General features: G+C 37.6%; 3 protein-coding genes across 3 annotated transcripts; 2 read left to right on the forward strand and 1 right to left on the reverse strand.

Annotated features, from left to right (window-relative positions):
* Window positions 1-287: 287 nt before the first annotated feature.
* LOC145889119 (uncharacterized) lies at window positions 288-3,473 on the reverse strand. The gene is made up of 6 exons (XM_082980002.1): window positions 3,344-3,473; window positions 2,654-2,826; window positions 1,992-2,165; window positions 1,410-1,547; window positions 1,143-1,335; window positions 288-586 (listed from the first exon to the last, which is right to left on the reverse strand). Exons 1-6 carry the CDS (start codon window positions 3,471-3,473, stop codon window positions 288-290), a joined length of 1,107 nt encoding a protein of 368 aa, XP_082836128.1.
* Window positions 3,474-5,257: 1,784 nt separating this feature from the next.
* LOC145889601 (protein jagunal homolog 1-A-like) lies at window positions 5,258-6,763 on the forward strand. Its single transcript, XM_082980580.1, has 3 exons — window positions 5,258-5,469; window positions 5,785-5,896; window positions 6,203-6,763. The coding sequence occupies exons 1-3, from the start codon at window positions 5,384-5,386 to the stop codon at window positions 6,548-6,550; spliced, it is 546 nt and encodes a 181-aa protein (XP_082836706.1). The 5' UTR covers window positions 5,258-5,383; the 3' UTR covers window positions 6,551-6,763.
* Window positions 6,764-6,854: 91 nt separating this feature from the next.
* Window positions 6,855-9,137, forward strand: LOC145889616 (uncharacterized). Its single transcript, XM_082980600.1, has 4 exons — window positions 6,855-7,112; window positions 7,518-7,693; window positions 7,852-7,982; window positions 8,479-9,137. Exons 1-4 carry the CDS (start codon window positions 6,877-6,879, stop codon window positions 8,611-8,613), a joined length of 678 nt encoding a protein of 225 aa, XP_082836726.1. The 5' UTR covers window positions 6,855-6,876; the 3' UTR covers window positions 8,614-9,137.
* The last annotated feature ends 5,856 nt before the right edge of the window (window positions 9,138-14,993 follow it).

A 14,993-nucleotide genomic window follows, 5' to 3' on the forward strand; every position in this document is an offset into this window, starting at 1 on the left:
CACCAAATATTTGTCATAATTTTTTAGCTCTAATATCAAAACCAACGACTACAGATTTTTTTTCAGAGAACATTCAGGATGAGTATTTAACGCTAAAAGAGGTTGTATTTTGCGCCAACCGGTCCTGAAGAATACACACATTTTCAACCACCACAGCATAATTTTGTCCCAATATTGAGCGTTAAGACGAGTATAACAAACGCGTTGTACACTAACATATCCCTCTTTAAAACTATGGTGACGTTTTCAAAAATCATGCAAACACCTTTCCACTGGTCGTCCCTGGGCTAAACACATTCCTCAATCCAAGCTTTCATCACTGAATGCAATTTCACCAGGCCCAAATCAACGTCCCTTTCGGCAATACCATTATGGAAGACTGCCCTCGCGTGCACATCTGTAAAAGGTAACACCTTCACAAGAATATCTTCGCCATCGTTGCACTGTGCCATCCTGTGGCAGAACTCGGCTGCCCCCTTGCGGCCATCATGAGTCGGCAAAGTGTTTTTCACCTCGATCCACACCATGTTGGTTTCCACCTCATTGAGATCGATGCAAACGTATTTCGGCGCGTACTCCAGTACACCTGTTCCAACACACTCTTTTACGGGCTACAGTGAACGTGAATGGTTTTTCCAATTGTTTTACTGTTAATGGTCAACTTTTTCGTGTCTCAAAATCAAATTTCGCTTTTAAAAACTTTTGAAACAGTTGAATGCTAAAGCGAATTATCAACTTGAGACACGGAAACTAATGTCGGCCAATAATTCACAGCGAACAAATCACAAATGATCATAGAATAACTGCACTTCTGTGCTATCGGGCTAAGGCGTTTTGAGATAGTTTTACAGTAAGTAGACAACTTTAATTTTCTGTGCTAATTATGATTCAATACAAACAATATAGCCATTTAACCGCTGGGTGATTCATTAGCAAACGTATCTATTGTAATTACAATCATCACTAATGCAAGTGGTAAGAGTTATGTTCCGAGAAACTTTAGTTGTGATACATGCAACAACATAGTAGAAGGGGCGTTAATTGACTTCGACGTTGTAATATTTAGCGGATTGTTTTAAATAAAACCAAAACGCAAGGGAAAGTAATATAACTATGTGGTCTTAATTACAGCCGCATCAAACCTTCAGCAAATTTCTTCGCGTTATCGTGGTCAACGTGGAGGCGTCCGACCATATCGGTAAGGGAAATAATTCCGGCAGCAGCAAGGACTCCACACTGCCGCATACCGCCACCTAGCGCCTTGCGGAGTCGACGCGCACGTCCGATCAGCTCCTTACTCCCCACTATCACCGAGCCCACAGGGGAACCCAGACCCTGCGCAAATACGAGCTTGCGGTTACTATCTGATGACGCCAGGGAGTATTTAAAACGCAATCAAGTGGAATCACCTTGGAGAGGCAAATGTTGATGGAGTCGACGTACTTAGTGATGGCGCTTGGCTCCACGTTCAACCCCACAGCTGCGTGGAACAGACGCGCTCCGTCCATGTGGACTGGAACGCCAAGCTCGTTCGCAAGAACTCGAAGCTGTGAATTAGTGACACCCTTGTAAGTTAACAGTAGAAAATATATGGTGTAAGTCACGACGTAGTTTTAAGCTTTGCGGAAGTTTATAAAGGATGGAAGCCGAAGGTTTATTTTAAGTTGGCATTATTTTGTAACATGTGAATACAAAAACGTTTTAACAAACTCGGTTGTCATTGCGTATTACTATTGTTACATATTTCTTATCGTTATCGTCTTCCGCTTACGTCTTTAATGGCTACGTGTGATTTCTATGGTGGCTGTTTGGTGTGGGGGAAGGAGGGAATGTACGCGTGGTAGAAACGCGACGTTTTTTTCTATTTTTTTATCGCTTTGGTCGTTTTCGAATGAAACGTATACACCCTGTTGGTTGTAGTACGATTCTACGATCCTTGCGGAAAACAACAGTAAAACACTGATTCGGGAGAGTCACAAAAACCGACAGACCTCTTGTAAGAACGGCATTGGGAGAATCCTCCCGTTCATTGCGTTTTCAACAGCAATTAAAGATGTTTTCGTTCTGTGTGGATCTTTATCATCACGGAAGTTCGCCCTGGCGTCCTTCAAGCTGAAAGTTCCGTCTCTCTTGTTTCGCAAGACATTAAATCCAACTCCACCCCACTGTATAGGATAAATTAGGTCGCTATCAAATGCTATGTATTTGAAAAGCGGCGGGAAATAACGATAGAAACATAAGCAGAGTTTCATGAACTGAGAGATTATAACAATTATAATAGTGGCATTTCATTGAACACGCAGTAGTGGATTTAGTTCCGTTAATGTTTGACCCGGTGTTAACGCCACATATATTGACCTTTAGAGTTTCCTGCGGTCAAATGTTGCATAATGTAGAAAGCCACACGCACTGAAAAGGCTGGCTTAATTATTTAATGCGCTGGCCCCACATATAAAGCCGGCTTAGCAGACTATTTAGGAGAGCCCCAATCAGGTTTACTTACTTTAATGTATTTTCCTTGTAGGGTTATAATTGTCATATCAATTATATTCAGGGTATGACATGAGGTATAGTTTCTAACGCAAGGCAGCAACATTAATATTAGCAAAGTTGTCAGAAAAACAGCAAACTCGGAAATTATCGCCATTCTCACCTGTGCAATTCCCCCTTGCTCGTTGAGGTAAATGTGAGATTCGTCTCCCAGCATTACTTCGCTCGCCCTCTCCCAGCAATGACTCAACACAGAGAGGAGGTTCCCCATCGTACCAGTAGGAACAAACAAGGCATCTTCCTTCTTACATATATCGGCAATCATCCTTTGCAAACCTGCAAAAGATATTATTCGGAATATTGGAGTATATTTTATGAACCACGGCATTACATAAAACCCTAGTAATGTGGTTTATATTAAAAAGTTGATGAATGCTAACCTCCACAAAGAAGAGATTTTGATGAATTTTGCAGCATTTAAAATCATACTGACATGGAAATAGTAATGAAGAATTAAAACATATCTTATGCAGTAAACAAAGCTGACGTTAGCGGTAACAAATAGCGGAAAACCAGCAGGATTTTGGGTGGAATAAGTCATATTATTTTCCCACCAACTAAAATATTGGGAGACCTCTGCGTCCCCATTCGGGATTTTCGCCCATGGAGGTACCAACATTTCGATTGTCGCCATGGCAACAGCAAACGCCAATCTAGGCCTACATGGTAAACTAAAATAATGGAAAATGGGCCACTGTACGAAACTGACAGGTTCTTGTAGGTGCTCATTTCACATGTGTTTATCTTGGAGACAAAACCCATGAATGGCAAAAATTAGAAGACAAAAGCTTACGGTTTACTGTTTGATCTTCCCCGTAAACGTCATCTCCAACTTCGGCTTCAGACATTGCTTTTCGCATTTTATCAGTCGGTAAAGTCAAAGTATCGCTTCGTAAATCAACAACATGTACTTTGTTTTCCATGGCAACAAGTCTATTCTTCTGCGATGCAGCAATTACAAACTTGAATGCAAATAAAACTATGAGGTTAGTGTAATCTAGTGTGAGCGCATTTTTAATCGATCTCATCCGTGGATTAATGAACAGTTTTACGATAACTAGTAGCTGCCGAAATGCATTTTTAAGCTTCAGTTTTGATTTGGGGTTACTTATTTTATTCTGCCAGGAAATAAGGGGCGACTAGACTTTCTTTATGGTCCTCACTTTTGCGACCTGAATATTCCTATATATTGTAACTCTAGAAAAAAAGTGGCTTCACAAAGGTCTGCTTAATGGTTGCAACATTACAGAGACTTTAACCGAAGTGCATACATATGTTAGTAGCAATTTACGATTGGTAGATCGCGTTAGTAAGCATCTAAACTTTGCAAATCATGCAATAACCTGAAAAATTGCAGTTGTTAATTCTACAGTGCCCAGCTAGCCTACACCACAACTGCGGTCAACTTGAAGTCATTCAAATCGCAGGGAGTTTAATACCAAGGTATGTCAAACAAAACCGCACATGATAACGTGGTTGATGCTGGTAAACTATTCCCACCAGAGTTACAAACAACCCGTCCAAAATAATTCCAGAAAATTATCATCCAAATAAAAGACTGCAAAACCTTTTTGAACTGTTTTACATTTATTACTCGAAAGCTTAAATGCTAAAACGTTGAAGCAAGTTGATAATAAGAAACTACATCAGCACTGTGGGCCTGTGTTACGTTTCACAATCACTGCAGAAAATATCGGCCCCTGACAAAACATGTCACAATAATAACCTGAATACAGTAGTTTAAACTAAGTTGGTCCAAAGCTTTAACAAATTTCAACATTTCAAAACAATGACCTGCACAAACGTATCGTGGCATTGATAGAGATGTGCCTGTTATCTAAACAAGGTCTGTTTGTCATAACTTCAAACACTTGCATCGTTCAACATACCCCATATAGTATCCATGCAGTAAGGTTATAGATTTTCTTTTAATATAGAATTTAGAAGCCAATATCATACCAGAGTGGGAAAATTTGCGACGCAATCCTGCATGCCGCATTTTATTTCAGTAAAAAACTGATTAAATGCGTGTAGTGTTGCACGTGCACTGCATCTTTATTGGGACCACACAAAACAGCATAATCTTTTATCGAAAATATTATGCGTGATTTATTTGCCAGGAAATACCTAATGTTCACTTTTAATTTCCTAATTGGGGAGTGACTAAAAAAAACCTGAAAGAATTCTTGCTTTCTATGAAACTACTCAACCATATCCTAACGTGGGAAAACGTGGTCATTGAAGCATATCGGACTGTAGCGTCCAACATAGGTATGCGGTAAGATCATTAGTCTCGACAAAATCAGTTGCCTAAACATGTGACCATCGCTGCAATCAGGGATTGTACATATTTTCATCCAAGGAGGTTAATACAAATTAGAATCATTAATCCTGTACCTTGCATTGTGTCCGCGATAGGTAACTTTGTTAAACAATATGGTAGTCACGCTATACTTTGCACTGTGTCCACGATATGTAACTTTGTCAATTGTTAGGGTAGTCACGCCATACCTTGCATTGTGACCAAATAGGTAGCTTTGTTAAACGTGAGGGTTTAAAGGTCTCCCCCCCCTTTGGATAGAAATATGTATCTTCCCTGTTTCCGATGCAGTCACGTGTTTAGGCAACTGATTTTGTCCAGACTACTGATCTTGGCCGCTTACCTATGTTGGCCGTAACGTTACAACTCCTCTATTGAAGCGTGTTTTCGTTTTTCTAGTTTGTTTTTCTTAAAATAGTTCTGGTCGTAAAATAAGGTTAGAAGTGCTTGAAAGTTGCGTTACTGGGTGATATCTTCCTGAATTTTTTCTCCCAAAGTTAAATAAAATATCTAATGGCGTCCAGCGGAAAGACCGTGGATGGAACCGACGGAAGCGATCATCTTTTTCGTGAGAGAATTGCATCACAATACAAAGTTAGGTATGTTGTTACAATTATATCATGATATGCCAAAACAGTTACCGTGTCTTCAGCTCACTTGGCACTATTGACGTTATCACCTAGACACTCTAATAAATTGGTAGTTTTTAATAGTACCGTATGCTGTCCAGACTGGAAAAAAGGATGTTGTTTGTAAACTTTTATCAATAAACCATGTAAATGGTAACAACTGAAACGTTAGTAACACGAACACAGCTTTAGTTCAATCATATAGACTCTGTTGTTCTTTTTAAAACATTCTAATGCGTTTAAAACTATATGTTTTGTTTGTTGAACACAGTCCATTGTTTCCAGTGCTTCTTACAAATCAAAGTTAAAACTTCACCTAATTGTTTCACTTTTGCCATGGACGATCATATTCTGTCACTTCCTGCAAACGAATCTCAACATCAAACTCACAAACCAAGTAAGCATTTAAATCATTCAAGTGATTGTGGTGCTTGAAAGTAAAGAAACAACAAATATATGCTTGACAGGACAATATTTTTTTCGAAATGTGCCATAAGGAATTGCAGCTAAGTCAAATAAAAGATCACTTGTTGTATATAAATTGCACAAGTAAATGTAAACACCAATAAATAACTAAAAACATTTGTCAATATTTTGACATTTGAAATAGTTTTGTTTTGTAATATTTACACTATTATCATTTTTTGTTGCAACTGACAACTGTGTTTGTGAAATGAAACAAAAACTTTAAGTAACTTTTTAGGTTTTACCTCGTTATGAATGGTGGGAATCCTTGTATCTCTGCAATATCATCATGATCATGATTGGATATTCTTCCCTGCAAAGAAACAAGTCTGGTGTTCTTACTATTTTTAAGTTTGGTTCTGGGGTGTTTGGGATTCTCCCTCTAGTTATTGGATTCACAACAAGATTTTCAGAACTTAAACTGCTCATCTTCCACAATCGATTCAATGCATATTTGTTTGGACAGCCATTTACTCCTCTGTACTATGGTTTTATTGTTATATCCTTGGCAATCAACTTGCATTGTATTTCCTGTTCTATAAAACTTTTGCAGGCTTGGACAGTAAAAGGATTTAAGACAAAGTAGTTCCCCTTGCTGCTTTTATAAACAATGCAACTTTTTTAGTTTTTGTTAAAATATTTTGTGACTGTTTTTCTACAATCGTAAATGAAAACATAGATTTTTTGTGTTGTCCCAGGTGGGGGAAAGGTTTCAATAAACTTTGCATTCGTTTACAAGTTTTCATTACGTTGCAAGACTTCTGCAAAGCATAGTTTGTGTGTTTCGTGTAGAAAATTAGTGCGGTGTTTATGAGATTTCTATTGAAGACCGCGAAATAAAATAGTAGTCGAACTGGTGTGTGTCGTTTCATTTTCTTGAAAAAAATCTGAGAAATATGTGATTCACCAAAAATGGAAACTGCCCATGAATTAACAAAATTTGCGCTGAGTTTAAACAAACGTGTTCTGCCAATATTTGACACGAATGAAACTGCAAAAGAAAAAGTAACAAGCAGTCGCTCTAACACATCGCATGTATCAACAACTCCGTCCAGCGATGCTTCAAAACCAAAACGTTTTTCATGCAAGATATGCTCGAGAGATTTCAAAACTGTTGCTCATTTTGATTATCACTTGAAGGCACATAGGTATGTTTTGTACAACTGTAAATGTTATTGAATGCTACGAATGTAAAACCATGGTAGTAAGATAAAGAGGCGGCCGCGCTCTAGTTCCTGTTCCACCAGATTGGAAATTTTTGTAATTTGCGCGGACGATTTTTTTCGGCGATCGTTAGTTGCGTGTATGGCATATATTTGTGCTGTGCCTGGTGCCCAATATGACATTTACTATCGTTGTTGCGTAATTTTCTTTGTATTCTTTGTGAACCAGCAGTCATATTCTGAAATCATAAATTAAGAAAACTGTGACATTTTGTAAATTGTAAACAAATGCTGATTCATACATGCATTAAAATATCTAAAACCACTTTAATTCAACCAAATACTGAGTGTTAACATGTGGTTCTGACATTGTCATTTCTTGACTTTCAGTGGGATCAAACCTTTTGCGTGCACAATTTGTTTCAAACGGTTTATCACCAAACAAGCTTTGAATCAGCATTGTTTGACTCACAGTAAAACAAGGAATCCAACATTTATTTGCAAAGTTTGTGGAAAGAAGTTCCTGACCAAACAGAATCTCCATAATCATGTGAATACACACACCGGTAAGTTAAACCTGTTAGCTGAAATGTTTTTGTGTAAATCATTGTAAAGAGCCCGGTTAACGTTTACATATAAGCCAGTTTAGCATGAGAAATATAGAAGTTTAAATATGAAACAAAACTGAAGATAGTCTTAATGTTGAGGTGATTTTCATTTTTAGAAGAAAAACCTTTCGAATGCAAGCAGTGCTTGAAAAGATTTGCAGAAAAATCTACACTAACCAAACACATGACAACCCATACCAAAGTTAAGAAGTATTCATGCTGTTTGTGCAACAAAAAGTTTACCCAGGTGAGATACGTTCTTCTTGTCTTACCCTATGACAAGTGGCCCTGAAATAATCATAAACAAATATAATTGTGCATGCTTTTAGTACTTGAAATGTAGGTCATTCTTGTGGTATGAGTACCTACATTTGCAAACATTGTTTGTGGTTTAGAATACAAAGTAACAACAATATGTCACTGGAATTAAATTGTTGAATAAGTTGTTGTAATATCGTCTTTAATCCGTAGTTCCAAGCATTAGTATTTTGCGTGTGTGTTTCTTTCAGTTCATACTTAAATATGCATTTGCAATTTATTAAAAATGTGTTTTGCCTCATATGCCAAGTATATAGATCAATTGTTTGTTTGTTTTAAGGTAACACTCTATTTTAATTATGTATGCATATATATTAAAGCAAACCAGTTTAGGCAAAATTATGAAACTGCCCATATAATATATTTTGGGCACAGCTTTAACGAGATGCTTTATTTACTACAAATTTATGCTTTATATTTTGCAGATTAGCTCCCAACACAAACACATGAAAAAATTTCACATGCCAAGTGTTTCTGATTATGGAGGATTTTTACCAACTTTGGGCGCAGAAGTTGTAACGAGCGAATTACAATTTCTTGAAAATAATTTCAAATCCTGACAAAGTGGAAAATCATGTATTTTAAGTTGGACTGTCACAACATTGTGTGCGGTTTGCTTCTAAATCATTTTACTGGGATTCCAATTCCTGAGTGTATTATGCCTTCAAAAATCGCCAGGTTAGGTCAATGGCATATGGGTTTATGGGCGTCCAGCATACTAAGAATATGTAGAAAGGACAAACGAAAATAATTGTGTAAGATACTTTGTGTACAACTGCAACACAGTGGTGTTGGTTTCACCGAAAAAAAAAACAGTTAAAAAATTTTGGACGCAGGTTATATTTTTTTTAATTTTTCAAATCGCTGGAAAGCCCATGAACTATTACGTTTAAAAAAAACAAGCCGCTACCTTGTAAGATGGTCGAGTAACCAGCGTCCAAATTTTTGTAGCCTGGCTTCCCTCTAGAATCCCTTCTCTACTTTGTTGTTATTCACTTATGCGGAAGTATAAATATGGTGGGGTGAATGTGACCCGCTCTGGTGTTCTTTTTCCAGTGCTAAAGCGTTTTGTTTCGGTAAGAAACCAACATTCCAGTATATTCGTAAGTTAATTCTTTCCAGGAAAACAGTTGAGCAAATTTTCGAGGTGGGTGGTAGAGCCTTCAAGTCACAGCAACAGTTGTGTGTATTGGAGGCAACAACAGTGTACTTATGAGACCTGGAAAAGGAGTGTCAAACATCGGCTGACTTAACACTGTGGTTATTGTTAAAGTTTTAGAGGTAAAATTGTTAAAATGAGTAAACCATCAGAAAGCACATCAGCAGGTCCGTCAACTTCACAAGAAAGCGAAGTTTTACGACAACCGGAAGGTATGTTGTGCGTGCGTGCGTGCGTGCGTGCGTGCGTGATTTTAATGGTTGATATTTGGCATGGTTGAGCACTCGGCTGGGTTCATGATTTTAAACCACAGAAAAAAATACATGACCACAAAACTTGTTCATGCCCTAATACAAGAAAATAATCTAATAGAATAGTTGAAAAGCAATTGGTAACGAAGATATTTTTTATTTTGAAAATCAGTCCCATTCTTACACAAAACACCCACAGCTAAGAAAGTATCATATCCACGTATTTATCAAGCACAATTGGAACGTAGATTACAAAAACACTCCTCCATGGCGGAAACAGGAAATCTAGCTTTCAATACCTTTTCCTTACCTCATTAAGTAAATCCAACTACTGATATTTGCTTGACAGCACGAAATATCTTATGGGATGATTTAAGTTTCAATGACGAGGATTTCAATAATTCGGTTACTAACGGTAAATGAACTGAAACATATTTCTCAAGCACGATACGTGAAAGGGTGAAGTATTTTAAAAAGATTGTAGGTTGTTTACCTCGACTTTTTGTTTTTACACCGACAAAAGAAACGGCGCCAACAAATGTAGCAGTCACACAAAAGGTAAAGACCCGGTCGGTAATTAATCCTTTTAGCCCGAAACAAAACCACAAACGTTTCTCAACAACCCGAAGGTATATTTGTCACCAATTCTGGTTAACACAGTAATTAAACATCCTATGGCTTATCAGGAAAAAACATCATAATTTTTTTTCATATACTTACGTCGTTTTCGTCTGCATAGTTCTGAAACAATCATGATTTTCTTTCATTTTCAAACCGGAATATCACAGTTTTTACGTTTAAAGATGAATCAACGGAGCTGATACAGAAGTTTGTGAAGTCCATTGAAACTAAAAACTATTCTGCCGCGAACGAAGCAAAGTCGCAAATATTGGGGTCATTTCTACGCCAAGGGTTGAAAGCAGATGTCGTAAAAACAAGTGCTGACAAATACAGAGAGAAAGGAAACCATTTTGCCTCGATTTTATTCTACACCCTAGCATCGGACTTGTACCAAAAGGACAGTGGTGGGGAACTAGTGGTGAGAGATCTGAGGGACTGCGTGGGCGGCATAAAAGAAAATGTTACGACTTTGCTGAATCAAAATTGGAAATTTTGGAATTTCTTCCGAAACCGAGATATAGTTCGTGATTACATCATTCCATTCATGCAAGAGACCAGATTCAAAATACAGCATGTGAAAAATATCCAGCGAGAACTCGCATGTTTATGTGAAGTTGAATGTTTAAATGACATCGAATGGAGTCAACGCTTACTGAAAGATTACTCTTCAGAAGGAGCAACAAATAAACTTGGACTTGAAATGATGAGAAATCAATTTGGTGAAAATGCTGCAGATTACACAATTTTTGCAGTGTTTTTAAACAACCTTGGCACTGTGTATGGAATTCAGCGCAGATTTAATATAAGTGAGAATCATTTCCAACAAGCAATTCACGCTTACAATCAGGCCAAAGACTTACAAACAGAAAGAGAGAAGTGGATTCAAAAATGTACCCAGGACCTGGAAAGAGTTCAAAGTCAGTAGAAATGTAATTTTATTGAGAACGCTAATTTTTTTCTGATCGAAGTTGTTTTTTTAAGAAAAACTTTCTCCGTCTGCTTTAAGCTTTGGATCATTCAGACGTTCTAGCTTCGGGTCAAATGTTGATGCGGTGACAAAAGTCCAATGGGGTAAACTATCTTTTTTTAAACCTACCATTGGGCAAATTTATCTGGATGGGATCTTTTCGATCTATGTAAATGCCTCCTTATCTCTGAATCCAACAATTTATACATATACGTAAAAATAGGTCGATTATATTTAAGTTGCGGGGTGCTCCAATAATTCCCATCCAAGTGCAAACGACCTATGAATGATTGTGGGGGTCTTAATATTATTCATTGCTTGGAAGGATTGTACTGCTGCAAAGGCTTTGGTCCACCAATCCATAAAACTTATCCATGCCGTCCCCCACAAAAATTATCTACTAGAATGGTTGGGAAGCATTTTAGTAAATAACTAGAAGTAATGCCATGCTTTCTCATAACAAGGCAGGATCGCCCTACTGGGCAGGCCCTTTATATTTGGCGATCACAGTTCTAATATTCTGATCATAAGGTTCAAAGGCTTCGCTGCCAAGGCGTTGCAGCCAAACTGACCACTCTTTACCAAAAGCATCCCCACCTGGGAAAGAATCACCCCCACGCTCACCCCCTTGGTATGGATTACCAATAGCATCGTCCCACAGTTTCGCAGCAGGTAATCTAGCGTTACATAAATTTGCCTTATACCTCATAGTCTAAATTCAACAATTTATATATCTGCATACGAAAATGGTCGCGTGTGTGTGTGTGTGTGTGTGTGTGTGTGTCCAACACCCGCAGAAATGTCTCACTCAGCCACAAAAGCGTGGAGTGACCGCATAGGAGATTTTTCGCCCATTATGCTTCCGTGTTTATCACTTGACGATAGCGCGTCTATGTTTGGCGCAATCAGGCGAGTGAATAATCTTCTTCCAGCACTGGTTTTCGAAATGGCAGTGCTTGGTCGATGATAAGAGCCTGCATGCGTACCTTTTTCAATAATCGCACCGTTTTATTAACTGATTTAAAGGGTTGATATTTGGGGTAGTTGATCACTCGGCTGTTAAGTGGTTCATGATTTTAAACCATAGAAAAAAGTGCATGGCCACAAAACTTGTTCATGCCCTAAAAGAAGAAAATAATCTAAAAAAATAGTTGGAAAGCAAGTGGCAACGAATTAGATCTTTTTTTGAAAAATCAGCCCCATTCTTACACAAACCGCCCGCAGCTAAAAAAGTATTATTCCGAAGTATTCAGGAAATCTAGCTTTCAGCACCTTTAAGTTACCTCATTATGTAAATCCAACAATTTGTACATATCCATACGAAATGTGCGTGCGTGCGTGCGTGCGTGCGTGTGTGTTTTAACAAGGTCGAATGCAGCATAACTACTTATATTTCCTTGACAGCACAAGATACCGAGGTTGATTCAAGAGATGAGGATTCCGGTATTTCATCGTATTTACAATCGACTACGGGTAATTGAACTTTTTTTCTTTTGCGCAAACAGACGCGTGAATAATTTTTTTACCAAGAGTGGTTTGCGACATGGCAGTGTTTGGTCGATGATTAGAACCTGCATGCGTACCTTTCTCAATAACTGCTCTGTTTTAAAAACTGATTTTAATGGTTGATATTTGGCATAGTTGATCACTCGGAGGTTGAGTAGTATAGGATTTTAAACCACAGAAAAAACTACATGACCACAAAATTTGTTCATGACCCAAATACAAGAAAATAATCTAATAGAATAGTTGGAAAGCAATTGACAACAAAGATATTTTTTATTTTGAAAAATCAGTCCCATTCTTACGCAAAGCACCCTCAGCTAGGAAAGTATCATACCTACGTATTCATCAAGCACAATTGGGACCTAGATTACAAGCATTACACTTCTACATGGCGGAAACAGATAATCCAGCTTTCAGTACCTTTACCTTTCCTCATTATGTAAATCCAACAATTTATACATATCCATACGACATGTATGTGTGTGTTTTAACAAGGTCGAATGCAGCATAACTACTTATATTTCCTTGACAGCACAAAGTATCGGGGATGATTCAAGTTACTATGAGGAATCCGGTATTTCATTGTATTCACAACCGGCTATGGGTAAATTAACTGAAACATATTTCTCAAGCACGATTCGTGAAAGGGTGAAGTATTTTTAAAAGGTTGTAGATTGTTTACCTCGACTTTTTGTTTTTCCACCGACAAAATCAAGATCGTTCGGTAATTAATTAGTTTCGCCCGATACAAAACCACAAACACCCGTAGAAATGTCTTACTCAGCCATGAATGCGACCTGGACTGACCACATAAGTGATTTTCACCAGGTTTTTGTCATCCAGGGATGAGGACTCCACATTTGACACCAGAAGCATCCCCACGTTTATCCGCATCACACTGGCGAAGTGGATTACAAACATCACACTCACGCTTGGTGGACCATACCTCATTGCCGCGCTTTCGCTCCTACAATTTTTCCTCAATAGAACAAGATACCCGGAATCAGTCAAGTAACGAGGATTTCAATATTTTAATATTACCAAAATCTCTGAATCCATTATCATTTTCTACTATAACTGAATCAGTGCACAAGAGTTGTTTCAAGTAGTTCAAATTAGTGGGTGTGACGCACCACTGTAAAAGAGGGTTTCCACTACCGTAAATCTTTGGTACAATCTTGAAACTAAACGTTGAATCATTTTTTAGATATTCCCTCGACCCCAATGTTTCATTCAGAATTCGGTCTGTCTGGATATGTCGGCAACATAACAACAGACGTATCGGTAAGCGTTAATGTTTTTTTTTTGAGATGACGAGAACACAATGCACGGTAATTGCTTATTTTAAACAACGTTTTAATGAATCAATGTGAACACCAAGACGCAATGAAGCGAAAAAAACGGATCGCTACATTTGAAATTTTTGGGCGACGGTACTGTCTAGTAAACTGAAATTTTAGAGAGTTTTTTTGGTATAAGTTATGTATATACTTTTAGTTATTGCTTGTAAAAAGGCTTGTAAGCTTTGTTACACAGCTCAGACGTTTGCTAACTGATAGCAGATGAATATGACAGCACTTTTAAAAAAAATTTTTTTGTTTGTTTCTTTATGTGTTCAACTGGTAGTGTATATCAGCAAGTTGATGAAAAAAAGGCATAACATCAATATATATTGATAATTGAATAGACAAGCCTTCTGCCAGTGCATATAAAGCTTTTCCATGAAATAACAGAGACAATGTATAAAAAAGACAAGGAAAAAATCAGCTGTACGAATTTGAAGCTACCCCATTTACTGGATGACGCCCACAGCCACGCCCACAACTGTTTGATTCTTGTACAAATTGCATGAATATATGAATTGCATATTTGCATGAATTCCATATATACATAATGCTTTGATACCAAATTATGCATCAGGGATGTTACAGAGGTGACTGTAACATCACCAAATCACCATCATTGAACTTTTTGTGGATATGTTTTGGATATACCCTTCGAAAACCATTGGTTATTGTTATGCAGAGGAAAGAATTATTCAATGTTGGTTTATGTATTTGGCCATGCTCCAGAGATTATCATATTAGTCAATAATGTTTTGTTTCAATTGTGTTCAACGTAAATACAAAGCAAAACAAATTGTTATCTCCATATTTGCATGTAAATATATAATCATTGTGATGTCATAAGATGCTAAAAAACACACCATTAGAAAGGTGAGACCTTCCTCTACAATTCTTATGCAGATCATTACCAGGTACAACTTACAGATAAAAAGTTATTAGGCAAGGTATGCAATGATACCAAACATTTTTTGGCTAATTTTTCCATGCATCTGGATTTGCATGTAAATATATAGTCATTGTGACGTCATACAGCGAAAAAAAACACACCATCGAAAAGGTCAGACCTTCCTCCACAATTCTTACGAAGATC

Source organism: Ascidia mentula, chromosome 2 (assembly GCF_947561715.1).
Source record: "Ascidia mentula chromosome 2, kaAscMent1.1, whole genome shotgun sequence".
Lineage (NCBI taxonomy): Eukaryota > Metazoa > Chordata > Ascidiacea > Phlebobranchia > Ascidiidae > Ascidia > Ascidia mentula.

Bases quoted from the DNA above. Each gene is read 5' to 3' on its own strand.
- LOC145889119 (XM_082980002.1), bottom strand. From the start codon at position 3,473: ATGGAAAACAAAGTACATGTTGTTGATTTACGAAGCGATACTTTGACT. The intron at 1,548-1,991 runs GTCTGTCGGTTT...ACTAATTCACAG, and splicing joins CAATGCCGTTCTTACAAGAG to CTTCGAGTTCTTGCGAACGA. The intron at 587-1,142 runs GTTTGATGCGGC...GTGTTGGAACAG, and splicing joins CGCGAAGAAATTTGCTGAAG to GTGTACTGGAGTACGCGCCG.
- LOC145889601 (XM_082980580.1), top strand. From the start codon at position 5,384: ATGGCGTCCAGCGGAAAGACCGTGGATGGAACCGACGGAAGCGATCAT. The intron at 5,470-5,784 runs GTATGTTGTTAC...CATTGTTTCCAG, and splicing joins GCATCACAATACAAAGTTAG to TGCTTCTTACAAATCAAAGT. The intron at 5,897-6,202 runs GTAAGCATTTAA...GTAACTTTTTAG, and splicing joins ACATCAAACTCACAAACCAA to GTTTTACCTCGTTATGAATG.
- LOC145889616 (XM_082980600.1), top strand. From the start codon at position 6,877: ATGGAAACTGCCCATGAATTAACAAAATTTGCGCTGAGTTTAAACAAA. The intron at 7,694-7,851 runs GTAAGTTAAACC...TTTCATTTTTAG, and splicing joins TCATGTGAATACACACACCG to AAGAAAAACCTTTCGAATGC. The intron at 7,983-8,478 runs GTGAGATACGTT...TATATTTTGCAG, and splicing joins GCAACAAAAAGTTTACCCAG to ATTAGCTCCCAACACAAACA.